At 61.1% G+C, this 27,039-nt stretch overlaps 1 protein-coding gene across 4 annotated transcripts in view; it reads right to left on the bottom strand.

Annotated features, from left to right (window-relative positions):
- Positions 1-27,039, bottom strand: part of INPP5A (inositol polyphosphate-5-phosphatase A) — a 176,577-nt gene that overhangs the window by 105,826 nt on the left and 43,712 nt on the right. For 3 of the 4 annotated variants that reach the window (XM_043597944.1, XM_043597942.1, XM_043597943.1), the window contains exons 2-3: positions 24,698-24,739; positions 3,985-4,085 (exon numbers count right to left, since the gene is read on the bottom strand). In XM_043597944.1, coding sequence (XP_043453879.1) covers positions 3,985-4,085; positions 24,698-24,739 — 143 coding nt within the window. The remainder of the gene's footprint in view (positions 1-3,984; positions 4,086-24,697; positions 24,740-27,039) is intronic. The other variant, XM_043597945.1, reaches the window with a different exon arrangement.

The following is a 27,039-nucleotide window of genomic DNA, read 5'->3' as shown; positions in this document are numbered from 1 at the left end:
TTTAGCCTCAGCATTATCAGAGCTGGCCCTCTCCCTTTACTCAGTAACACAACTGAAACGCTATCCTCCTGCGGGGAGGGGGGGGGGGACCCAGTGCCATTTTCTCACGCACACATGGCCTTGTGGCTCACAGCCAGTCCCCAGCTGCATTCAGTCCTTCCGCAGCTCTTGCCTCTTGCCCGCCCTGCACCCCTCCCCCTGCCCTCACTGCTCCCCAAGGAGCCTGCAGCCAGGGGAGGGGGGGCACTCCCACCTCGGGCCTCCTCAGAATTATTTTGGCTACTTTTAGCTATTTAGCGGCATCCCCATGCCCTCATGTTAACTTTAGTATTAGTTTAAGTGGTAAAAAATTTAAAACATGTTTTTAATTAAAATTGCCGTAAAATTGGATTATTTGGGAAAAATTTGATCATTCTTTTTAAAAAATGCCCTTTAGCAAATCGGCCCACAGTTTAACAACTGACACGTGGATGGCTTGTGTCCACCGTATCAGGGACCTCAAGCAGGACTGCGGCTGCTGACGGCGGCTGAAATCACCCTCAGAGCCCGGGCACCAGGCGCCAGGGCTCTGAGTGCAGACCCAGCACAGCGGCCCTCGATGACCCGCCTTGGGAGTCAGGGAGTGTCACCTCACACCCGGCTGGCGGGAGCAGTCACGATGCCCCGAGTCCACAGCACGGGGACACGGAGGGCAGGCACAGTGGTGCCCAGCGCAGAGCGGGTGTCCCGGGCCCTGGGGCTGCGGGCAGAGCAGAAGGAGGAAAGGCGCCCCAGGGCCTTCCGCTGCCACAGCCAGAGGCGGGTCCTGCCAGGCTGAGCACACACTCCGCCCTCCGCTCCGCCCCGCCCCCACGCGTGCACTTCCCAGGTCTGTGCAGAGGCCTGTGGCTACTTCCTCCGGAACGATGGAGATGTCACCACCCACACGCGACTGGGGCTCCGTCCCCGTCGCACTGTGACAAACACAGGTGTAAGCTGCTGGATGGAAACCAGCCGTCTGTCCGTCCATCCACAGCTGGCAGGCTGGCAGCCGTCACGCCACAGGTGTGGCCTCCAGGACATGCAGATGGGACGCTCCACCTGGAGCCCAGGGCTGAAGTCTCCAAGCCCAAAGCACCACTGTCACCCTGCAACTGCACACCCCCAGGAGCCACGCTGTCATTCTGTGGTCCCTCCCAGGAGTCACGCTGTCACCTTGTGGTTCTCTCCAGGGGCACGCTGTCACCCTGTGGTCCCATCGCCAGGGGCCACGCTGTCACCCTGTGGTCCCACCCCCAGGAACCACACTGTCACCCTGTGGTCCCGCCCCCAGGAACCACACTGTTACCCTGTGGTTCTCTCCAGGGGCCACACTGTCACCCTGTGGTCCCTCCCAGGAGTCACGCTGTCACCTTGTGGTTCTCTCCAGGGGCCACACCGTCACCCTGTGGTCCCTCCCAGGAGTCACACTGTTACCCTGTGGTTCTCTCCAGGGGCCACACCGTCACCCTGTGGTCCCTCCCAGGAGTCACACTGTTACCCTGTGGTTCTCTCCAGGGGCCACACCGTCACCCTGTGGTCCCTCCCAGGAGTCACACTGTCACCTTGTGGTTCTCTCCAGGGGCCACACCGTCACCCTGTGGTCCCTCCCAGGAGTCACACTGTCACCCTGTGGTTCTCTCCAGGGGCCACACCATCACCCTGTGGTCCCTCCCAGGAGTCACACTGTCACCCTGTGGTTCTCTCCAGGGGCCACACCGTCACCCTGTGGTCCCTCCCAGGAGTCACACTGTCACCCTGTGGTTCTCTCCAGGGGCCACACCATCACCCTGTGGTCCCTCCCAGGAGTCACACTGTTACCCTGTGGTTCTCTCCAGGGGCCACACCGTCACCCTGTGGTCCCTCCCAGGAGTCACACTGTCACCCTGTGGTTCTCTCCAGGGGCCACACCGTCACCCTGTGGTCCCTCCCAGGAGTCACACTGTCACCCTGTGGTTCTCTCCAGGGGCCACACCGTCACCCTGTGGTCCCTCCCAGGAGTCACACTGTTACCCTGTGGTTCTCTCCAGGGGCCACACCGTCACCCTGTGGTCCCTCCCAGGAGTCACACTGTCACCCTGTGGTTCTCTCCAGGGGCCACACCGTCACCCTGTGGTCCCTCCCAGGAGTCACACTGTCACCCTGTGGTTCTCTCCAGGGGCCACACCGTCACCCTGTGGTCCCTCCCAGGAGTCACACTGTTACCCTGTGGTTCTCTCCAGGGGCCACACTGTCACCCTGTGGTCCCTCCCAGGAGTCACACTGTCACCTTGTGGTTCTCTCCAGGGGCCACACCGTCACCCTGTGGTCCCACCCCTGGGGGCCACACTGTCACGCTGTGTCCCGCCCCCAGGAACCACACTGTCACCCTGTGGTCCCATTGCCAGGAGCCACACTGTCACCCTGTGGTCCCATTGCCAGAGGCCACACTGTCACTCTGTGGTCCCACCCCTGGGGCCACACTGTCACCCTGTGGTCCCTCCCAGGAGTCACACTGTCACCTTGTGGTTCTCTCCAGGGGCACACTATCACCCTGTGTTCCCACCCCCCCCAGGAACCACACTGTCACCCTGTGGTCCCATTGCCAGGAGCCACACTGTCACCCTGTGGTCCCATTGCCAGAGGCCACACTGTCACTCTGTGGTCCCACCCCTGGGGCCACACTGTCACCCTGTGGTCCCTCCCAGGAGTCACACTGTCACCTTGTGGTTCTCTCCAGGGGCACACTATCACCCTGTGTTCCCACCCCCCCCAGGAACCACACTGTCACCCTGTGTTCCCCCCCCCCCAGGAACCACTCTGTCACCCTGTGGTCCCACCCCCAGGGCCACAATGTCACCCTGTGGTCCTACCCCCCAGGAACCACACTGTTACCTTGTGGTCCCCCCCCGGGAGGCACACTGTCACCCTGTGGTCCCTCCCAGGAGTCACACTGTCACCCTGTGGTTCTCTCCAGGGGCCACACCGTCACCCTGTGGTCCCTCCCAGGAGTCACACTGTCACTCTGTGGTTCTCTCCAGAGGCCACACTGTCACCCTGTGGTCCCTCCCAGGAGTCACACTGTCACCTTGTGGTTCTCTCCAGGGGCCACACCGTCACCCTGTGGTCCCACCCCTGGGGGCCACACTGTCACACTGTGTCCCGCCCCCAGGAACCACACTGTCACCCTGTGGTCCCATTGCCAGGAGCCACACTGTCACCCTGTGGTCCCATTGCCAGGAGCCACACTGTCACCCTGTGGTCCCATTGCCAGAGGCCACACTGTCACTCTGTGGTCCCACCCCTGGGGCCACACTGTCACCCTGTGGTCCCTCCCAGGAGTCACACTGTCACCTTGTGGTTCTCTCCAGGGGCACACTATCACCCTGTGTTCCCACCCCCCCCAGGAACCACACTGTCACCCTGTGTTCCCCCCCCCCCAGGAACCACTCTGTCACCCTGTGGTCCCACCCCCAGGGCCACAATGACACCCTGTGGTCCCACTCCCCAGGAACACATTGTTACCTTGTGGTCCCCCCCTGGGAGGCACACTGTCACCCTGTGGTCCCACCCCCGGGAACCACACTGTTACCCTGTGGTCCCACACCCAGGGGCCACACTGTCACCCTGTGGTCCCACCCCCCCTGGGAACCACACTGTTACCCTGTGGTCCCACCCCCAGGGGCCACACTGTCACCCTGTGGTCCCACCCCCAGGGGCCACACTGTCACCCTGTGGTCCCACCCCCCCTGGGAACCACACTGTTACCCTGTGGTCCCACCCCCAGGGGCCACACTGTCACCCTGTGGTCCCCCCCAGGGGGCATACGGTCACACACTCGGGACAGGACTTCTCTCTTTGGAACACCAGCCCACCCAAGGAGCCTCACAAAGGTGGGGCCGTGACCGGGGTTTCCAGAGACAGCCCCCTAGTGGCGCCTCGCCCCGGGAGGGGGCAGCGGGCGTGGCACACCCCGCCAGGACTTACTTGACGAACTTGTCCACGTGTGACATGGAGGTCTCGTAGTTCTTCCCCCCAAACTCCTGGCAGTGCAGGGCCACGAAGTGCGGCTTGTGCGTGTGCACGACCTGTGAAGGGAAGCGCAGGACAGGCCGTTAGTGGCTCCGCGGGTCCGTGCGGCCACCCTACGAGGAAGGTGGCTGCCGGGACCAAAGGCCCCTGTGCACGACCACGGCTCGAACGGCCTCCGGGAGTCAAACCCCCTTTGTGCAGCACTCGTTTCAGCTTCCCACGTCTTCCCGATCCTCAGACACGATTCGGAATTCCTTAGAACCTTCCCCAGTCACTGAGAGGAATTCCCCCAGCTGTGCAAAGTCAAACGTGTCAACTGCGGAGCATCCGAGTCCCACAGAAACAAACGAACCGGTTAGCGTCTCACTGCAGACACCTGGCTGCGTCCTCCACAGAGCATATGAGCCCAGCCAGCCCCACACGCTGTTGTGGGCACGCGTGCCAGCACGCGGACACGCACACGCCCCAGACCTGCCCAGGAGTAAGCAAAGCTGACTGCGCTCAGCGGGGGCCCACGCTGCCTTGCACACGACGTGCACACGACTGCCTGACGACCCGACACGGCAGGTGCCCAGCACCCGTGTCACCGCAGGGACGGCTGCGGCACACGGTGGTCAGCAGCAGAGGTGGTGTGGCCACGGTGCCGCTGCCCCACTACAGCCGGGGGGGTCCCGGCACTGTCCCCAGGGCTGCCGCAAGCCGCGAACGCTCCCCACGCTTTTGTTCCTCGATGGTACGGGTAAGTACCCCCAGTGACACGGATTGCTGGCCGCAGAGACGCTCTCAGCAGTGCGGTCGCTGTCCAGAGGCTGTCCAGCCATCCCAGGCCCCCACCCAGCACAGTGGTCCTGACAACCACCTCAGTCACAGCTTGGACCCTGATCTCTCCCCCTGCAGTAAACCGCACCAGGCATCTGGGCATGACCCACAGGTGGCTGAGCCTGTGTTGACCAGCACACGCTCGTGGAAAGGACAGGACACTCACTGGCCCCGCTCCCCTAGGGCTCAGGGGACAGCAGATCACTGCTGAGCTGATGAGGCATCCAGGCCACGACAGCTGGGGGCTGCGGCAGGGGCTCGTGGGACCAGAGGGTCGAGGGCAACGGGGCAGAGTGCAGGGGGCGTGTCCCCACGTCCTCAGCTGCCCATCACGCTAACTGCACTTGGCCGTGGTGGCCACGATGCTCTTTCTGGTCCTGCGCTCCTCCCCTCTCCCAGGCACTTGCCAGAAACCCGCATGATGACCCTCCCCATCCCCAAATACACCATCCCAGGGCAGGCCCCCCATTCAGTGCTCTGTCACCTGGAACCCAGCCTCAGGCACCGTTTCCTGCCCATGCCTGGCGGCCAGCGAGCCATCAGCGGCCTCAGAGGGACGGGCCACTGTGTGCAGCCCCGATGGAAAGTGGCCGCTTCTAGGAAGTGCCAGAGGGCTGGCCACGGACAGACAAGCTGGCCACGGAGAGCCAGGCCCGCAGGCCGTGCCCCATGAGACAAGTGACCTGACCACGGCCAGGAAGCGCCCCGCGGCCACAGTGGCCCCTCACCGGGTGGCCGGCGTGCACGTGGCCCGCATGGAGATGTGAACACACGATCGGGAACTCGGGATGCGTTCTTAAAAAGGGACACGATTCTGACCAGGAAAAGCACGGACGGTGTGCGTGAAAAGCGTCAGTACCTGATGCCAGCTGTTTGAGTGAGCTGCTCCTTGCGTGCGTGTTGTTCCTGGAGAACCGGGCTACCACAGGCCCACTAGGGCGGCCCATCTGCCATTAAACACAGTCATGGAACATTCCCTCCCCTGACCCCACCCCTCAGTGCTCGGGGCTGGCGGGGACGGGCCCTCGGGTGCTGCACACGAGGCCGGTGGCACAGTGAGTCCCGTCCGGAAGGACGCCTCTCATGTGCACCGAACTCAGGAACGCCCAAGCGACCGGGAAGCCAACCCGCCCCACATCCCGCTTGGCAGCTGCCCCACAGGGCACCTTTCACGGCTTCTCCAGAGGACGGTGTGCCTCACCGAGGAAGAATGACCACGATACCAACCCTGGGAATACAGCCTGGCGGGCACCGGCGTAGGCTCCCCTAGGCACTCGGCGGGAAGGGACAGCCCCGACCTCTTGGCCCCGGGGCCGCCCTGCACGGCGCACTTCCCCTTAGCGGCAGGCTCAAGCATCCTTCCCAAAGGGCCAGCCTGTCCGCACCAGCTGTGCCTGAAGCAACAGAGTTCTCCGTTCTCAGAGTTCTGACTGCGTCTGCCACCGTCCCTCGACACACAGCTCTGTGTTCGCCGTGGCGTGCCCGCATGGCGGAAGGCTGGGTCGGGTCCCAGAACGCAGACGGGGGCCTCAGGGCTGGCCTGGACAAAAGGGTCCGACGGGGACCCCGGCAACCCAGGAGAGTGCTCAGCCTGGAGACAGCGGCCCCCACCTGGTCCCTATCACCCCGAACCCAAAAGGGGAGATGGCTGGAGGCGCCAGGGGCTCTGGACACGTCCCTCGGTGGGCACTTGCTCTGAAAGACACCCTTGGGACGGACTCAAGCAGCAGGCACTTCGGGGGGTGTCGAGTGAGAGCACAGAGGGCGTTCCTCTGGGTCCCGGCCCCTGCCAATCTGCACCTTTGCCCGCAGCAGCCCCTGCCCTGCCAGCTCGAGCCTCTGTTGCAAGGACACGCCATGGGGTCGTGCTCTCTGAAGATCACAGTTAGCCAAGTCCTTGGCACAGACCCAGGGCTCTGACAGGGAAACGTGCCTTCCCTTGCTTTGAAACCCACAGGCCACCTCCCTCCAGAAGGCCTCACTCGCCAGCTGGGACAGAGGTTTTGAAAGGTGCCCGACACGGGGCAGTCCCCTCCCCAGCGTGGGCTGGACGAAGTGACGACCCAGAGTGGCCGAGGGGGGGGCGTGGAAGGCCACTGCCACTGCCCTGGCTGTGCCTCCCCCGGCCCCTCACCCTGGCCTGAGGACGCTCGCTCCCAAGGAGCCAGGCCCGAGTCCCTGCCCCAGAAACCATCTGTCTGTCCGTCTGTCCTCCCAACCATCCTCCTGCTCAAGCTGGGCCCTCCTCTCCCTAACCCTGCCACTCTGGGCAGGGTCTGGCCACTTGACCTGCCTTCCCAGGGAGTCCCCTCTCTGCAGAAGCATCCACCCTGCAGCCGGTCCAGGCCCAGCACCTCTTCGAGGGGCCAGGGCCTCAAATCCTCAGTCACCTCCTTTTCCGGGAAACAGTCACGCTGTGGATGCGACGTGTCCAGAGGGCCCAGGTCCTGGTCCCTCTTCCTCACCATTGGGTGCCGCAGCCCCAAATTCACAAGCGTGAGGGACATACAGGGGATCGGTGCGTGGGGTCGGTGACACAGGCCCATGAGCAGACGCGGGCCTTCTGGCCTCTGTCACAGGACCTCTGAGCCTACCCTGGAGCTCCGCAGCCTGAAGCACGCGGCCGGCCACACCCGCTGTCTCTTGGCCTCCTGTTCTGCCACTTCCTTCAGGGTCCTCGACCCACACATCCGCCCCTTAGTTTCCTGGGCCCACACACCTGTCTCACTTCTCAAGGAGGTGCTGCCGGTCCAGAGCCCTGCCCCGTGTCCGGTCCCATGCCACGCCCCACGCCACGGCCCCGCCCCTTGCCCTGTCCCAAGCCTCAGGGCCTTGCCGCACAGCCCCGCCCATGCCCCGCCCCCACCCTGCCCCCCACCTCAGGGCCTTGCCGCAGGCCTGGCCCCCACCCTGTCCCAGGCCTCAAGGGACCCACCCCATGCCCACGCCGTCCGTCCCGCAGCCACAGCACACACTACGTGCTGTGGTTCACCTGGATTCAAGTTCCTGAACTGCCCTCAGGCACAACAGCCGCACCCTGACAGCTGCACTTCTAAGGAAGGAAAGACCTACATTCAATACATTTTGTGCAGAAAACAATGATTTTCCAGGTTAAATTTACCATATTTGAAACTAAATTTTAACTGATCATAAGTTTAAAAAAACAGCCAAATAAAGTGAGTGATATTTCTTTCTCTCTGCGACGCCGCTGACCTCCACGTGCTCAACGCAGCGACCCGAACAGGAGCACGAGCGCGCTCTGACCGCAGGCGCCGCTCCACGTCTCTGCAGCCGGCACCCCACTTTCACCGCCAGGAAGGGTGAGATGAGGAGGACCAGGACTGAAGCACCGGCGGGCACTCACCCGCGTGCGGTGGCCCCTCCACGTGGAGAAATGTGTGTCCGAGTCCTGAATGCACACTCAGCTGCCAACGAAAGGTCGCACTAGTCTACACCAGGGCAGCCTGGACTCCCCCAAAACCCTCGCGTCCAACGGACACACACTTAGAGGCCGAGGGGGGCGCCCGATTGGCAGGCGGGGGGCGGCACCCGGGACACACCCGGGCCCGGACTCAGCCTCCTCACGGGGCACAGGGTGGGCTGGGGAGGCAGGGGCGAAGCGGGCGCCACAGCGGGGCTCATGCACAGACTGCCCGCCAGGGTGACCACACACGGAGCAGCGTGGCCCCCCGGGAACCTGGCCCACCTGAGGACGGTCAGGGGTTCTCCGACCCGCCCCGCAGCCACTGCCTGGCTTCACACGGCGGCCCTCACCTCCACCCCAGCAGCTGCCCACGCCTCCAGAGGCAGCTCCTCTTGGAGATGGGCCCCGTGGTGTCACTAAGAAGGGCCCCCACACCCTGCGAGACTCTAGGCCCGCCTGCCCGGGAGGATTCCATGACACCTGCCCGGCCCTGGACACACAGGCCACACGTTAGGACTGGCCGGGCCCCCAGGTGCTGCCACCAACACAGGCTCTTGCACATCCCAAAGCTACGCACGGAGAGCCCACACCGTCCCTGCCCTCAGGGGACATTACGCAGAAACGCGGCATAACAGACACAAGGTCACGTGTCATCGGAAAGCTGAGTTATTAAATGACAAGACCTTTACCACGCAAAGTGTCGGGAGACACGTAACGGACGGTCACACGAGGAGCCCGGCGTGGATCCACAACACACGCTCCGCTGCCGTGGGCTGCGCCACGGCCTCACACAGACCGGAGACTAACGTGCAGCCATGTTGGCGGAGCTGGCGGTGAGAGGCCTCGCCCGGCGCTCAGGTGCACGTGAGCCACCGCAGGACTCCGAGCAGGAGGAGCCTGATGGGCCACCTGGGCCGCAGGGTCGACTCCCGCACAGCAGCCGCCACACCCTCGACAGCACCCTCGACCGTCCAGGACACGCGGTCACTGCCTAAAATGGACGGAAACAAAATACGTCTGTATCCGTGGCTTCGTGGGGACACGAAACGAGCCACACGTTGGCCACCTTGGACTCCGGACTGCTCCTGGAAGTGAGTGGTGACTGTGGACACAAGGGAGCGTCTGCCCTGCCTCTGGCGCACCGGCCACGTCTCTGGAGAAGCGGACACCCCAGCAGCAGAGCAGGGACAAATGACAGGGCTGGATCGGCGGCTGGACCACGAGGGCACTCGCTGAGTGGGGGGGGGGGCAGACACAGCACGGCCTCAGGGGCTGCACGGACGCGCGGTCCTGGCTCCTGGCGGCCAGCGCCCGGCAGCGTGTCCCACACTTGCAGCCGCTTGGGGGGGCCCAGCTCAGGGCCGGGGTGCGGCCCGGAAGGCGGGGCCTAAAAGGAGAGAGCACGCGGCAAGGAGGGGACCGACCGCAGGGCGTGTGCCGCGGCAGGACAGACGCATCTGGACGGGACTTGCGGGGAAGAAAGGGGACAGAGAGGAGGAAGGCAGCCTTGGGCAGCTGGTGACGGAGGAGAAAGGAGGGCAGGGGGAATCGGGCTCGCAGACAGAAGAGTGCACCGTCCTTGGCACGGACAAGACAGGCTCTCGTGGCTCAGGAGCCCAGACCTGACCTGCCTGCACTTTGCTGGGAGGACAGAAGGGGGCGCTGTCGGGCTGAGAATCCACACACCCTTCGCCAAGCCCCTGCAGATGGCTCGGGAGTCCACACTGCGACGGAATTAAAGACACTCACACCACCATCTCAGAACAGGCAAAACACACGGAATCGGAACGCAACACTAAACCAGAAATGGGCCAGAAAGAGCGAAGGAAATGACATTAACCTCTGGGAAGAAATGGGAAAAAAAAAAAAAAAGACAAAATCCTCACAGAAAAGATGAACCAACGACAAAGCCAACAAGGGAGGCTCTACTGACAAGCCAAACCACAACGAAGGGGAGACGGAAGGGGGCACGGGGAGAGGCCACCAGGTCCTGCGGGAGAAAACATCCGATCAGAACTAATCTTTACAATTATGATCCAAGGAAACTTCCCCTAAATAGAAAGAGACCTGAACTTACAACTCAGAAGGACTTACTGAGCATCTGAAGAAACTGGCCCGGAACAATCCACCCAAGACGTACCCTGGCGGGACCGCGAGGTCTCACAGGTGCACACACGACCCCGCAGGCCTCCAGGACACAGACCCGTTAACCAAATCAAAGGAAACAGGCCCACCGAGCTGGTCAGAATCAATGCGCAAACCAAGGCGGCGACGGAGGCACCTCTCTGAGAGCCTCAGTGACGCAAAGTGTGACCGAGGACGCACACACCCACACTAGTGTTCTTCAAGTGTCACGGGCACAGGAATACAGTTTCAACAGACAGAAGCCTAGGGAATTCTGGGTCCACCAGCCCTTTTGAGGAATCCGCTGCAGCACGTGCAGGCGAACGATTTCCACGGAGAGGCCACGCCGTCTGCACGGCAACAGCTCCACTGTGCCGGCGTGGACAAGAACGCACACACGCACGGCGCACCAGAGCACACGGGCAAGCACCTGGATGGGACAGCCCTCGCAGAGCCATCCAGGCAAAGGCTGCAGCGCTCGCCCGGGGAGCGGTCCCTGCTGGGCCTCGGGACTCTGCAGACAGCGCGCGGAGTGCAGCCAGCGCAGGCAGCCAGTAAGAGAAAGCGCACGCCGTCTGATTCCGCGTACACAGAGATGCGGAAACTGCACGGTGATGGGCAGCGAGGGTGGCTGTGCCGGGCACAGGGACAGCCGGGCGGTCTCAGGCCGCGAGCAACCTTGTGAGCACGCGAGCTTCCCGGGGCAGACCAGCCGGCCGCTTCTGACACGCCAATGACATGCCAATTCCACCCCCATAGCCTGACAGGGAATGTTAATTTCTTCTGCGGCAGTGAGAGCCACTGCAGCACACACGGGCGACAAACTACACGGCCACGGCCACGGGGAGCCTCTGAACACGGGCTGGCTGGTCCCATCAGTGGTTCACATCAGTGATGTGATGAAATTATTAGTAATCTTCTGGGGTGTAATGACACGGTCTTTCCGAGACATGTGCCGTGACATTGATGAGTGACACGGCACAGCCTGGGTTTTGCGTCAGATGATGGGGGGGGGGGGGGGGGGGAGGTGGGACATAACTGAAACCAACCTGGCCGAGAGCTGGAAACACTGAGGCGAAGCGGCACTGAGGGCCCTCGCACGACTCCCTCCGCTGCATCGTTCACAGTCATCAGAATAAAAGGTCTGCCCATCACGTTCATTGGGTAACTTGGGGGGGAGCAGGGCCAGAAACCCAGAGAGCGGCTCACCAGCCCACCGCCCAGGGCTCCTGCGCTCCAGCCCCCTGCTCCGAGCTGGGGGAGGGGGGGAAGTCCCACTGCGCCCGTGTCAGGGTGACCTTCCCCGGTCTCTTAATGGTGGGCAAGGACACAGGTTCCCCCTCGACGTCCCACCCTGGAACTCAGCTTGAAGACCACTGCCGTCTGCCGGCTCTAGTCGGGGGTGGGGGCAGGTGCCCGCGCTCAGACGCTAAATCCATCCAGGGTGCGGGCAATGGGGTCACTCAGAGGCACACACACACAAACTGAGGACTTTGCTTGAAAACAAATTTAATTATGGCACGTGATGAGAAATGCACAGTAGCTCATTAGAAAAGGGTAATTTTGGTGACGTACTATGGGAATTTTCACTGATAGAAAATATTTCTTTTGTAAGCGAGTGATGCTGTGGGGTGCTTTGTGAGTAAACGTAAGCCTTCAGTGGTAGAGTCATACATCGCTGTGGCATGGGAAGTCAGGCTGGACCATTCCAGAAAACGCCCCCCTCCCCCCACCGCCCCATTGTGCACTCTTACCAAACGTCACCGACTGACAGGCAGTACTTCTGTTGCAGTGTCCTCCTCGCTTGACAAAAAACGCCCATGGTGGTTTCGGACACAACCTGAGAACCGCTGCCCTGGGGACAGACGTGTCTTCAAGGGTCTGAGCCGCCGCTGCTCCGCCCGCTCTACAGGCAGGTGCTAACACCTGGCTCTCTGGGGCAAAGCCCTGACTGGTCGGATGTACCTGTTCCCATGGCCTAAGTGCCCTCCCCGTGGCCCACACTGAGCTGACGTGACGGTGCCGAACACGGGCTTTGGGAGATGCTCGGCGACACTTAACGTTCTATCCTCCTACAGACACAAAAAACCTGGATCCCATTAGTAAAATGTAGCAAAATCACTCAGAAGTGGTGAGTGTGGGGCCTCTGTTATCTCTGGTTTCATCACCACTTACTCCATTACATGTTTCTAGAACCAGATTTTTAATAATGCATGTAACGGCCAACTTCCGGGTCCTGACAGTAGTGGGCTCCCCACAGCTTGCTGGGGGTAGGGTGGCAGGGTGGGTGGTGGCGTGGGCTCTCCAGGGAGCACACCTGCTCGCTTAGAGTCCTGCTCTGGGCTGCCTGAGCATCCACTTCCCGGAGAGCCTGCCTCTGACAGTCACTGCGAGGACACAGTGAGGACAGTGACTGGGGTCAGCCCACAGCACAAGCCAGACACAGAGGAAGCCCCTTAACTAGAGGCGTGAGTCTGACACTGCTGCACACGCCGTGGGCACGGAGACCGGCCACAGTGGCCATGCCAGACGAGCTTTGGGCCTTCCCGGCCCAAAGGGAAGGAAGTCTGGACCTCAGGTGATCCTGGGCAGGGATTCCTTCAGGGCTGATGGCACAGGTACCTTGAGGGTGCACAGGAAAAAACCCCTCCAAGTTATGGGACAGCGAGCTCACGTCACTTCTGGTTGGAAAGGCATCTCAGTACACAACACAGGGTGCGGGGAGGTGCGTGTAAGCACCCATAGGCCCCCACCAGACCTGAGCCTTCACACAACCGGTCACATCCTGCTAGACGGGGACACTGGCATACCTTCACCTGGGACAGCACACAAGTCACTGCCCGAAGCGCATATTCACTTGACCAAAATTTGCCACAAAAAAAAAAAAAAAAAGAAAACTTATGATAAAAATACATGGGTTCTTTCATCAGAAGGATCAAGAAAAACATTTTAGAAAAGAGTGAATGAGAAATGTGGGCAACTGGGGCGCCTGGGTGGTTCGGTTGAGCGTCCGACTCTTGTTTTTGGCTCAGGTCATGATCCCAGGGTCATGGGTTCAAGGCTGTGTCTGGTTCTGCACTGAGTATGGAGCCTGATTTTCTCTTTCCCTCTCTCTGCCCCTCCCCCACTCACATAGGCATGCACTTGAAGGAAGGAAGGAAGGAAGGAAGGAAGGAAGGAAGGAAGGGAGAGAGAAAGAGAGAGGGAAGGAAAGAAAGAAACGTGGGCAAAAATATGCCTAAGGAATTACAAGGACACACACACGATTGCGCACATGTGGTTGCACAAACAAGTGTGCACGTGTGCTCCCGCACACACACACATGCTCACACATGTACATTCACACACACACATGCTCACGCACACATGCACGTCCACACATGCACATGCTCCCACACGCGTTCACACACACATGCTCCCACACGCACGTTCACGCACACACATGCTGGCGCACACATGCACATTCACACACGCACATACTCCTGCACACACGCGCGTTCACACACACATGCTCCCACACGCACGTTCACACACGCACATGCTCACACGCAGCAGCCGCCGGCCCTCCAGACGCTGTGCAGGTGGCCCGGCCAGAAGGCAGGGGCCCAGGGCACCAGCAAGGCAGCCCCGCCCCACCCCCACCCCCTGGCGGCCAGGAGTCAGCACTAAAAATAGCAGCGGCCGGCCGGGTTAGGCTTTCTCGGAGAGGAGCATCTGAGTGACCTAAAAAGGAATTACATCCTGCACACAGGCCAGTGGAAGCCTGATGGCCAAGATAAGGAGCAGAAAGGGGACAAAAGAATTCCCGGAGGGAAAAGTGACCGCTATTTGCCAAGTCTGCGTGGAGACGCGCTCACCTCGCTCGAAGCCCCCCCTCCCCCGAAGCCCCCCCCCTCCCCCGGGGCTGTGCCGGGAGGGGGCGGAGGCCAGGGGCCCTGCCTGGCCGCCCTCCCGGAGTCCACGTGGGGGCCGGGCCACCAGCAGGCATTTCCTCCTGCATGCGGCCCGCAGACCTCCGCAAGCTCCCGCGGCCTCGCCAGCGGGCTGCGCCGCCATCGGCCGATGAGCGAGGGGCCTTCTTGGCCCTGTGTGAGGCCGGACCCCGGCTCCCCGTCCAGGATGGGTCTGGCCCGGCTGCCTTCCCAAGGCACGGCGCCCGAGTCTCCTCCGGGCAGCCCCGACCCTGCCCGGCCCACAGGTGACGGCAAACGCTGAAGCCGCCACTCTTGGAGGCCGTCAGCGCGGGGAACCTGCTCCTGCTACAGCCCAGAAACACACAGCGCCGTTCAATTTTAATAATACCCGTCGCTTTGGGACATGAAAGCTCCACTCGAACCGCCTGCTTTTCACTTAAGAAGCACTCTGCCCCGACTTGGGGTGGGGGTGGGGGTGGGGGTCGGGGGAGGGAACAGAATCAAACCAGGTCCTTGGCAGATGCGGCGAGACCTCCAGACCGCTTCCCACACACTCGCCTGGCCTCACACCGAGCACAGCGGTCAGTGGTGGCCACGGTCCCACGGTCACGGCACGAGACCCCTGGGCACCCCATCTGGAGACCTCCTTCCCAAGGCCCACCCACCACGGAAACTGCCACGAGGCCCCTCCTTTGAGCCATTTCCAGCCGGCGAGGGACTGTGGTCACGGGGTCCGAGAGGGCCCCTGGGGGCCATACCGGGCTCTGGCCCTTCCCTCAGCTGCCCTCCCGTCCCTCCTGCCCCGTCCCCCCACCCAATGATCATCTCTCCCCAGCCCTGCCCCTCCCAACCTCCCCAGTCCCCCTAGGGCAGATGGTCTGTCCTGAACTCCAAGTCCACACCCTCCAGAGGCCTGGCCGGCAGGACCACCCCGTGCCCACCCCAGGAGCCGGCAGGTTCTCCTGTCTCCTCTCCGGTCTGGGCCCTAAGGACTCCTCGGGACAGTCGCTCACCAGCGCTGCCGGGAACCCCGGATCCCAGAGCCAGGCAACCAAGGACTCCCCTCTCTTACCAGGTTTGCGGGCCTCACCCCTGCCCGCCGGCCCGGCCAACCTCTCCTTCCTCACGTGCCCCCACAGCAGGCGGCTGGCCCTTGACCCGGGGGGCCCGGGTCCCTCCTCCTTCCCCTGCCTGCTGCCAGGAAGCCACACCCAGACCCCTTCCGACAGCTGCCCTGCCTCGTGGACTCCGGCCACCCATCCCTCGAACCGCCGCCCCTTGCCCTGGCGGGACCCCTCGCCCCGGGCCTCCCCACTGAGTGGCCGGCTCCACCTTCAGCACCGCAGAGCCTGGGACTCCCATCCTGCAGCCGGGTCCCTTTGGCACATCTCCTGACCCCTTCGTGCCTCAGCTTTCTCACCCGCAGAGTGGGGCCCAGCACAGCTGTGATTTGGGGAACAAGGGCCCAGCCCGGCCGGCAGCGAACACCTACCACTCAGCAGCCACCGCCGAGTCTGCGCCATCGATCCCCAGAGACCGAAGGAAGCAACCGGAGGAACAGATCACCTGGGATCCCACGGCTAACTGCCGTCTGCACATGTGCACGTCTGTGCCAAGCGGGACACGGTAAACCACGTCCCAGGTCACTCTGCCAGGGCCACCACAGCTGTGCCACGGAAACCGACGGTGCCAGACCACCTCCGGTGGCCCTGAGGTGAGCGGCAGGGCCTGGCGGTGCTGGGATGGGCCTCCGCGGCTGTGAGTGAGGGTCTGCGCTCCCCGGCCCACCTAGGAGGGGAGTGGGCACCGGGGTCGGGGCAGAGCCACTTGGAGGCTCTCACATCCGTGGGCGCCAGAGGCTGGATGGGTCCTCTGTCACTGTCAGCCGCAGAACCGATGCGCGGCTCTGGTGGGCGGGGAGACGGGACAGCCCGCCGCGGTGGTGTGCAGAATGCACCTGGGCACGTGGCGATGTGCTGTGGACAGAAGCCACGCGGGAGGCGGTGCCAAGGGACAAAGGGCGTCCCGCCAACTGTGCTGGTTACGTGTTAGCGTCGGGACACGCTGGGTTGAATGAAACGCTATTAGATTTGATCTTACCTATTCTTTTTCCTGTTTGAACACGGCTCCTAGACAGTGGGATTTTGCACGTAACTCTCAGGACCTTTCTGTCGGGCAGCACAGGGCTCAATCCTACGAGATAGATTTTGGCCACTTTTCTATTGTAGTTTTACAAGTTCTCCTTCATTTGTAAGAGCTCTTTACAGAATTTTTAAAAACTGCAGTTTTATTGAGTCACATCCATCAGTCTTTTCCTCAGTGGTCCTTCAACCATTTGGAGCTCGGAGAAGCCAGCCCCGTGCACCCAGAGAGAAGACGACAGTAAGCGTGGAGCACATGGCTCGGCGCGCTGTGGCCAGCAGTTCACGGCAGCCTGGCGGCCAGGACGGCACCATGGGCCAGGCCGTGTTCACAGCACCCCAGCAGTAATAACTCTGTTCTCCTTACAAGACCCCCAGGTGCGGGGACATAGACCCCCAGGTGCGGGGACACGACCCCCAGGTGCGGGGACAAAACCCCAGGTGCAGGGACACCCAGGTGCGGGGACACGACCCCAGGTGCGGGGACACGACCCCAGGTGCGGGGACAAGACCCCAGGTGTGGGGACACGACCCCCAGGTGCAGGGACATAGACCCCCAGGTGCAAGGACACGACCCCCAGATGCGGGGACACAGACCCCTGGACGAGACCCTAGCCCCACGCAGGACTCCCACCGCTCACTAGGACTCGGGGGAGTGCTTCCCTCCCACTCCCCAGCGGGCAGCTACTGGCTGGGCTTGGCCAACTCCTAATTGTGACCAATTCTAATTCGTCAGTGTTTTTCTCTTATGAATTGTGCTTCGGTGTGTCTAAGAAATCTTTGCCTAATTCAAGGTCACAAAGATGTTCTCCTAAGTTTTCTTCTAGGACTTTCATAATTTTGGGTTTCATACTCAGGTCCACAGCTGACTTTAATCTGCTTGCGGTGCAACGTATAGAAAACGTGCTGCTTTCTGCGTGTGGACGGACGAAGGCCCACTTTCCCAGCACCATGGGCTCAACGACACCCTTCCTCTGATCAACAGCCGTCAGCCCCGGTCGATCACTTGGCCATATTCCTGGCTCTACTTTGGGATCTCTTTTCTGTTCCATTGGTCTGTAGCTCTGTCCTTTTTTTTTTTTTTTTTTAATTTTTTTTTTTTTTCAAAGTTTATTTATTTTTGGGACAGAGAGAGACAGAGCATGAACGGGGGAGGGGCAGAGAGAGAGGGAGACACAGAATCGGAAACAGGCTCCAGGCTCCGAGCCATCAGCCCAGAGCCTGACGCGGGGCTCGAACTCACGGACCGCGAGATCGTGACCTGGCTGAAGTCGGACGCTTAACCGACTGCGCCACCCAGGCGCCCCTATAGCTCTGTCCTTTTGCCAGAGTACTGTCCTGATGGCTGTAACTTTACAAGAAATCACGAAATCAGAGTGTGAGTCCCTAAACTTTTGGCTACTCTAGTTCCTCTGCTCTTCCACATAAAATCTTAGACCTACTTTGTAGACTTCTACCGAAACACCACCCAGAGGTCTGGAGTGGAACTGCACTGAACGGGGGCTCGGTCAGAGGGGGGTCACCACACTAGCATCACAGCGTCTCCATGACACAAATACAACGTGCCTCCCCGTCCCTTCACGTGGTCTCTGGTGTCCTTCGTACCCGGCTCACAGGCCTCTACGCGCAGGTGTTGACGCCGGGTATGTTTACGTCAGGCCCCTCCTCCGTCAGCGCCACTTAAGGCTCCAACCGTTCGTGGCCAAGGGGACAAAGATGTCTCCGCAGAGTCCTGGCACACTGCCACCAAATGCGCTTACGCTAGTAAGGTTCCCGTGGACCCTCTGTGAGCCTGTGAACCACAGTCGTATCTTCACCCACACGGGGACTCTCAGTTCCTTCTCTCAGGTCGGCCCGGCCAGGACCCTCGGGACCACACCGAACAGGGGAGGTGACGCCAGGCGTCCCTGCCCCGCCATCGGGCATGAGGTCAGCCGTGGGCTCTAAAGCCGCCTTCACGGGCTGAGAGGTCCCCTCAGTCCTTAGTTTGCTGACAGTCTGCATGAGACGTGGTTACAGAATTTTGCCAAATGCTTTCTCTGCACATATTGAGACGATCGCATGGCTTTTCTTCTTTAATCTGTTGACATGGTAAGCTTTATCTATCGATTTCTGATCTGTTCCTTGGTGATGACGCATTAACTTTGTCATCCGCTGTGCCTGCGTGTGTGTACCCATGTGACACGCTGGTACACGCTGCTTCACACATTCGGTGCTAAAGTTTTATATTTTGCATTTATTTCAAGGGAGACGTTGGCACATGTACCTTCGTCACGTAAAGCCTCTGCCTGCCTTGGTGCTCTGGTGACACTCGTGTCACGGGAGTGAGGAAGCATCGCCCGGGCCTCAATATCTCTGAAAGTTTCTGCAGAATAGCCACTGCGTCTTGCTTCAGCGTTTGACAGAATTCACCACTGAAACCACGCGGGCCTGGGGTTTTTTGTCCCAAAGTGGTGGGCAAAGTTTAATTTAACAGATAGAGGACCACTGAGTTCACGTACTTCTTGACTGTGAGCTTTGATGCTCTGTTTTTCCAAAAACAGGCAACTCTCACATAAATCTTTGAAGTTATTAGCATGAAGTTGCTCACTGATATTCCCTTATCTTTCTAATGCCTGCAGGGTTGTCAGTGACGATGCCCCACGTCAGATCTCTGAAATTGGTGATTTTTATCTTCCACCTTCAGAAGTGAGATAGAGAAAAGCAACTTAAACCCAAAATAATCAAAAGAAAGCAAAACATAAAAAGCAAAAAATCAACAAATGAGGAAAAGAGGAAAACAACGGATGCAACCCGTAAAACCCAAGGCAGGTTCTCCAAGACGGTGAAGCTGGCGATGCTCCAGCTCCAAACGCCTGCTTTCTCCTCACTACGGGTCCCGCTTGCCCGCATCCTTGCCTGTCTGCTCATCTCCGGTCGGCTGTAAGCAATGACCGCACCCTCCACCTTGCCGGGGCCCGCCTGGACGCCCCCTCCGGTGGCGGGGGGGCAGCCGCAGGGCTGACCCTCCGTGGTCACTGTCCGGCCTGTGGGCTGGGCCTGAAAACCACAGTTTCGTGTCTCTTTTCCGGTTTCGGAGGTAAGTTTGGCGCCCGCTCCCGCAGGTCACCCGGAGGCAGGACCGCTCCGCACATCCATCTTAGAATCATGCTCCGGAAAACGTGTGAAAGACGTTGACACGGCCAACAGATTCGCAAGGCCAGAGTCCGGCGGAGCTCCCCTCTGGGCCACCTTGACCTTACCGATCACTGAGCTATTTTACGATTCTGTCAATTCTAAATCCTGATAACAATGCAAATGACTCTTGGCCACAGGAACAAGGTGTCTGGTGGAAAGAAGTGATTACTGGCCTGTTTTCCATCTCTCAGGCAAATAAACTCACTCAGCTGCTAGAAGAATCTGGGTTTGCTCTGGGGAGTCTTGGTTGAGGCAGGTCTAACTTCTCATCTTACTTCTCTCGCTAATAAGTAATACTTATTACTGCAACTTAAAACATCCTCAACACTTGTTCAATTTATATTCGTATGAGAGACATTATATCTGTGTTACAGTTTATCTACACCATTACAATAAACTCGAAACAACCTGGGAATCCATCAACAGAACGGTGACTCTAAAAAGGCTGGTGTGTCCAGTTAACGAAATCCTCTGAAGCCATTAAAACAGGGAGCGTGCATTCACTTACACAGAAAGATCTCCCGGCTCAGCTGTAACAACACATGTGCCTGCAACCTGCTAAGGAGGTCGCCCTCTCCTCCGGGCACACAGCCGGTGAGACACGCGTTAGGGCGTGTGCGTCAAGCCGGAGGCAGAACGGGCTGGGGGTATTTATTCACACTTTCTGCTTTGTGCAATTTCCCCAGACTGTTATTCAAGAAAGAACTGTTGAGCACACACCCCACGTGCCCGACACACTCCCAGTGCTCAGGACAAGCATGAGCGGGATGGCAAAGAGCCTACGTGCAAGCACGCTACCATCATACGGGGGAGAAAAGTTAAAACCGACTTCCCGGCAGCCTCGCCCGCAGTTTGGAGGGTCAGGGGGAGAGCAGGCAGCACGTCTGGGCACGGCCTCCTCAAGAGCTTTCCTGAGAACCCCACCAACAGGGGCCTGCACCCCCAGCCCCAGACAGGCCGTGTCCTTCCCAGCACCATCCCTGGACCACCCATGGGGCTTTCCGGCTGTCTCTCCAGTGTGACAGACGCTCCCAAGGGCGTGGCCCCCTAGCACCTGGCCCGCTGGCCGGCCCTCCCACACTGTGGCCCCTCTCTCTCCTTACGGGGGCAGTAATGTCATCGTGGGCCCGCCGCATGACCTCATCAACCCTATTCCCCTCGCAAAGGCCCCACCTCGAACACTATCCTCGGCGCAGGAACTTGGCGGGGCACAAAGATCCAGGCCATGACGTGCAGCCCGCATTTCCAGGGTGACAGATCCATATGCACCCAACGGACACAGACTGCAAGTTCAAGCTCAGATGAGTCCACAAAGCACAGCAAGAGTAAGGGGAAGCCAAGAGAGTGACCAGGAGGGGCCTCTCGGGGGAGGTGGTGGGGGGTGACAAGGACAAGAACCGGGAAAGTGGGGGCAGGGGAGAGAGTGGGGGCAGGGGCGTGCATGGGGCGGGAAGGCTCGGACGGCCAACTTAGAGCAAGCACAGAGGCCTGAAACACCCAGCGTGTCTGGAGACAGCACAGAGAAGGCCACGCATGGACCCTAGGCTCTCACCCGGGGGACCAGAAGCACGAAAGGTACCCAACCAGAGTTACGGCCTCAGGGAGCACCCTGCCGCTTACACAGAGCAGAATGGGGACGTGGCGGGGCCCTGGGGGAGGCTCTGGGTGGGCCGTGAAGGGGTCACAAGGCCTGCTGCTGGCATGGAGGTATGGAGGTAGATGAGAGCAGGGATTGGCCCCTGTACTTAGAGCCCGTGCACCCCAACAAGGGGGAGACTGGTGTCACCGGCCACAGGACCAAGAGTCTGATGCTCAGGGAGACAGGACAGGGAGGGGCGTGGGGAGGCCAGCAGGGGTGACACCAGGCTGTGCACCTTCTGGAAGACTGACCACCTCTCTGGTGCCAAGGCCACACTCAGGACCAAATATGTAAAAATCCTGGATGCCAAAAGCATCGGAGGCCCATCAAAACTAAGGACGGAGGGGCGCCTGGGTGGTGCAGTCGGTTAAGCGTCCGACTTCAGCCAGGTCACGATCTCGCGGTCCGTGAGTTCGAGCCCCGCGTCGGGCTCTGGGCTGATGGCTCAGAGCCTGGAGCCTGTTTCCGATTCTGTGTCTCCCTCTCTCTCTGCCCCTCCCCCGTTCATGCTCTGTCTCTCTCTGTCCCAAAAATAAATAAAAAACGTTGAAAAAAAAAAAATTTAAAAAAAAAAAAAAAAACAACTAAGGACGGAAACGCCAGCAATATTTCTCTCGTCCCCTGCTTTTTTATGGTGATAAGTGTTACAGAAAAAGGAAAATTAATCCAAGGGTTCTAAAAGGCACAGATGTCACATTCAGTTGTGTTTACAAAAGCAGCTTATCTTTTCAAAGGCTCCTTTGGAAAATGACTACATAACAGAAACTCCAGGATTGAACACTTTTTAAAAAGGCAGGGACCCAGAGGCCCCCGGGGCCTCGAGGCGCCTCGTCCCTGAGTGCTGGCCCAGCGCACTGGCCTGGGCTCTGGCGGGACCCACTCCCTCTGCACTCGGGCCAGCCGGCTGAGCGCCTCACTGCCCAGGTCAGCCCAAAATGTGTTGGGGGGCTCCCGTTTAATTCTTATAAGAACCGTCACTGAGGGTCGCCTCGGTGGCTCAGTCGCTTACGCATCGACTTCAGCTCAGGTCATGGTCTCGCGGTCCGTGGGTTCGAGCCCCACGTCGGACTCTGTGCTGACAGCTCGGAGCCTGGAGCCTGCTTGGGATTATGTGTCTCCCCCTCTCTCTCTGCCCCTCCCCTGCGTGCACTCTCACACTAAGATGAATAGACGCTAAAAAAAAAAAAGTGTTTTTTCAAATAAGAAAGAAAGGAACCGTCACCGGAATCTCTTCCTTCTGAGGAGACCTCTGCACACAAGCCGGGAAGAATGGCACCTCCACCAGCACACCGTGGCTCTCGATCCCCTTTCTGTGAATAAAGGCTCAGCACTCTGGACACCAGGTGTTCTGGCAACAGGCTGCCTGCCCCTCTGGGTTCTGGGTCCCGGGTCCCCAGTTCCAGAAACAGCCCAGTGTGGCTGTGTGCAGCGAGGAGGCTCAGACAGGGGGAAACACCTGTTGGTCTGTGGTTTTCCAGGGGTCAGAGTTCACAGGAGGGGCAGCTGCCCGGCCCCGAACTCCCTCTCAGACCACTGGTACCTGGCTGCCACAGCAGTGGTGACCGGTGGCCCCATCACCAGCAGAGTAAGAAGGGCAAAGTTTGCACTGGAGTCCAGTTTGGGGCCTGTCGGGTGGCGTCTCGCCTCCCAGGGGCCTCTCTGCGCGCCGGGAGCCAGGACGGCAGCTCGCTGGCCTCCCAGGACGTGCGCCTCCCCGATCTCACGCTCTATACTCCTCCCGCCCCCAACCCGGGGCCCACCTCTGAGAAATGGGAGGCCAAAATGGACACAGACCCAGGGAGCCAGGGAGCCGCAGGAGGACGCCACAGGCAGCAGGGGCCCTGGGGCCTGTCCAGCCCCCGAGAGGCCAGTGCTTGGCCAGGAAGGGCCCTCGCTTCGCCTGCTCGGCCGGCTTCCCGCCCGGAGCGGACACTGGCAACAGCTGGGCCAGGGCTGGGCCTGGGCCGGAGGTCCCTGGGCGGGGCAGAAGGTTAGAGGGGCAGGGCGGAGAGCCCACCAGCCCCACCTCACTGCCAGAGACCCTCGCTGACGGCCTCCCACCTGCTCACCCCACGGGCTGCTCCTTCCAGAGGTTCCCTGGTGTCCCCGGGGTCTGCCTTCCATCCCTGCCGAGAACCAAGCATGACACGCGGCGGACAATTCGTGCGGGATGGGCGAGGGAGGGACCCCACCTCCAAACACCCCAGAAGGACGCACCTCGCTGGACGGGACAGCAAGGGACGAAAAGGGCTGTCCGAGGCTCTGCCCTCCCGTGCCTGCGGCCCCACGATCTGCCACCACCCGCCGCTGCCCCTTGGGCCTCTGGTAGATGGCTCGGCACCAGCAGAACCAATGCGCGACCGCTCTTGACACCCGGAATGGACGGCAGGAGCCCGGGGCCGGCACCTTGCCCAGGCAGGCAGGACACAGCCCGTGCCCACGTCCATCGGCTGCTGTGCCCTGCCCCTGCCCCTCAGCACCTCGGATCTCAGCCTGCTGGACCCCAAGGCCAGGAGGAAGGGGGGCCCAGGGCCATCCCCAGCATCTCCTGCTGTGTCTTGTTCACACGGCACGGCTGCGGGCTCAGCAGAGCTGTAGGAGGGCAGGGGACAGGGGCGGGGGACCGTCCCCCAGCTGCCCCTCCCCCAACGCCCCACCTGTGCCACCCTCCTCCAAGCTGCCCTCGGAGCTGTGGACCCCTCACACCCTGGCAGGGCCAGTCGCCCACGGCCCTCGCCGTGCTGGACGCCTGGCCACTCAGTTCCTCTCAGGTCTCCCCAGGCATCCCGTGCCTCGGAGTGGCCTCTCCAACGTACTACCTGGGGGGTCCCACGTGTACACGTGCCACGTGCTCAACTCCGCTGCCGCCTGTCATCCGGAAACACCTGAGCTTCCCGTGGCCCCCTGGCCATGCTAGCCACCCGTCTGCTCACGCAGCACGCACCCTGGGAGCACAGCCGTCTGTCCGCCGCTTCCAACCCGCCCCCGAGCATCCGGAACAGAATTCGCGCCGACCACGGGCTCCGCCAATACCTGTTCAACACTCGGTGCCAGCACCTGGCCCCTCATCCGGCAGCGCCTCCCCCTGAAGCCTCGGACCCGGGTCCTCCCCACACCCCGGCCCAGACTCCACCGTGGCCTCCCACGTGGCTTTGCCGCCTTTATGCTGCCAGCAGAGGACCCTCCTGAAAGGTACCCTAATGTCCCCAGAAGCTCCCAACGCCCCTCCCCCCCAACCATGCAGAGACCCCACCCGGAGGGAGAGGAATCGGAAGAGGGGCCTCCGCGGAGGCACGTGACGCCCCGCACAGCCAGCCCCAGGACAGCCCCAGCCCGCACCCGACCCGGACACAGCACGGTCTCCACAAAGAGCAGGTACTCACGGCACAAACAGGCCATCTGAGAGGCACGCGGTCATGGCACCTCTTACCTGATAGAACTCCCGCAGCCAGTTCTTCTGCAGGTTTTCTGGCTATAAATTAGGAAGAGAGAAAGAAAACACAGTCAGATCGTCGACACAGCCCCAAAGAGCCACGAGCAGACGCTGGGGTGGTGAACACCACCTCGCGGGCCTCACCGTGGGGCCCGTGCTGGGGGGGGGAGGGGGGAGCCGTCCACATGGGGGACCTCCCACCCCCCAGGAGGGGGCCTGGCTCTCAGTCCCCAGGGACCAAACTCGCCAGGCGACAGGCAGGCCCCGCAGTGCCGCGCGTCCACGGCCGACCCTCAGCCCCGCTCTGTCCCCATGGGGTCACAGGGAGGGACGGTCCACAGCCAGACCAGTGTCTGCACAGGATGGCACAGCACCCCAGCAGCCCCCACCCGCAGTCAGCGAGCCCCCCAGACTCCGTCGTCTCCCCGGCGGGCAGCAGGGAGGACGCCGTCCCAAAAAAAGAACCCGGGGCGGGTCTGGGCAGCACGAGCACCAGGTGCACGGAAAGGCGCGTCGTGGGCCGTCGGGGACCCACCCGGCAGGCCCCCTGCGCACCTCCCCGCCACGGATGCAGAGGAGCCGGAGCCCCCAGGTGCTGCGGGAAACAGTCCAGCGGGTCCCTAAAGCGCGAATCAGAGTCTACACGTGATGCAGCAAAATGCAAGCAGCCGTCACAGAGAAACGGGCACCGACACCGGGGCACCGGTCAGAGTCGCCAAAAGGTGGACACGGCCCAAATGCCCACGCGCGGATGAACGAATGAGCAAAACACCGCCCATCCACACAAATGACTGCGACTCGGCCCTAAACAGGAAGGAAGCTTGGCCACCCGCTACAGCACAGCGACCCTCAAAAACACGCGCCACGTGGGAGAACCCGGACACAAAAGGGAAGTAACACGTGACTCCACCTTCAGCACGGTCCGCGCAGACAGGAAGCGGACCGTGGCCAGGGGTGGGGGTGGCCGCTGCTGGGCACGGGTTTCCCCATCACGGGGTGATGGACACGCTGTAACGTGGACCGCGGTGGTGGCCGCAAACTCGGGGAGTCCACGCACTCTCCCACCGCCCGAACCGGCGACACCGTGAGCCCCGGGCTACGTGGCCAGAGCAAGGGGGGCCTCCCGGGACGGGGGCCCGGACACGCAGCCGGGCCCCAGCAGTCCTGCCGGCGCCCAGTCCCGGCACGGACGAAAGAGCCACGGGCAGGCCGTCCACTGACGGGACGACACGGCCACCTTCCAGTGCAAGTGCTCCCAGGCGCAGAGGAGGAGACCACGCGGCTGCACGACCCGAGGACCGGATCGTGGCCAGGACGCAGCTCCCGACGCCGCTCCTGAGGACAGAACACCAGCGTGCAGAGCGCGGCGTGCGAGCCAAGGGCCACCCTCCGGTTTCTTCACTTCTGATATGCTTACGGTCACCACACGTTACTTTCGTATTTGAGGGGTTTTTAAGTTTGCTTATTTACTTTGGGAGAGAGAGCAGGAGGGGCAGAGAAAGAATCCCACGCAGGCTCTGTTTTGTCAGCACGGAGCCTGACGCAGGGCTCGATCTCACGGTTCGCGAGTTTGTGACCTGAGCCGAGACCAAGAGTCGGACGCTTAACCGACTGAGCCACCCAGGCGCCCCCACTTTCGTAATTTGTAACTTCGTGTTCAAAACTTGAAGCAGAGACCGTGACAGCTCTCGGACGCGGTGCAGCACGCTAACCACCGGTCGCTACAAGCCACCGTGAGAGGCGAACGGGGAAAACTCTGCGGAGGGTACGACGGCGGCCCCCCGGGCCCCTCCTGCGGCAGCAGCTGCTACCGATGGGCCGGGCCGAGAGCGACGCTTCAAACACGCCTCGACGTGCACGCACACCCACACCCACACACACCCACCCGCGCGCGGTGGCCCCAGGGCTGGACGGTGTGGCCCACAGGACGCTCCCACTGACACAGGGACCGGCACTGTCGGTGGAACCCTCCACGATCACAGACTTGCAGCAGCCAAATTCACACTTGAAATGTGGTTCCTGTGGCTAAATCACTGCATTTTTAACATCACTTAATTTTAAACCGCACGCGTAGCTGGTGACGTTTGCGGGCAGCACGGCTCCACGGAAGCTTCGAGGTCCCTGCTCTGAAGCAAACATAACGCTGACACATATACATGATGAGACGGTGCACACAGAAAGGGAGGAACGTGTCACCCACCCCGCCTGTGACGATCAGCACAGACACCCACGCTCAAGGAGTGTGACAGCACATTAAAGGCTCACCCCTCACAACCAACCGCGTGGACTATCCCGCGAATGCACAGAAGGCTCCACCGGGAAAGCAGCCGAGGCAACTG

This window comes from Prionailurus bengalensis, chromosome D2, assembly GCF_016509475.1.
Source record: "Prionailurus bengalensis isolate Pbe53 chromosome D2, Fcat_Pben_1.1_paternal_pri, whole genome shotgun sequence".
In the NCBI taxonomy this organism is placed as follows: domain Eukaryota; kingdom Metazoa; phylum Chordata; class Mammalia; order Carnivora; family Felidae; genus Prionailurus; species Prionailurus bengalensis.
The sequence above is the reverse complement of the archived record's forward strand: the minus strand, read 5'-3'. Positions and strand labels throughout refer to the sequence as shown.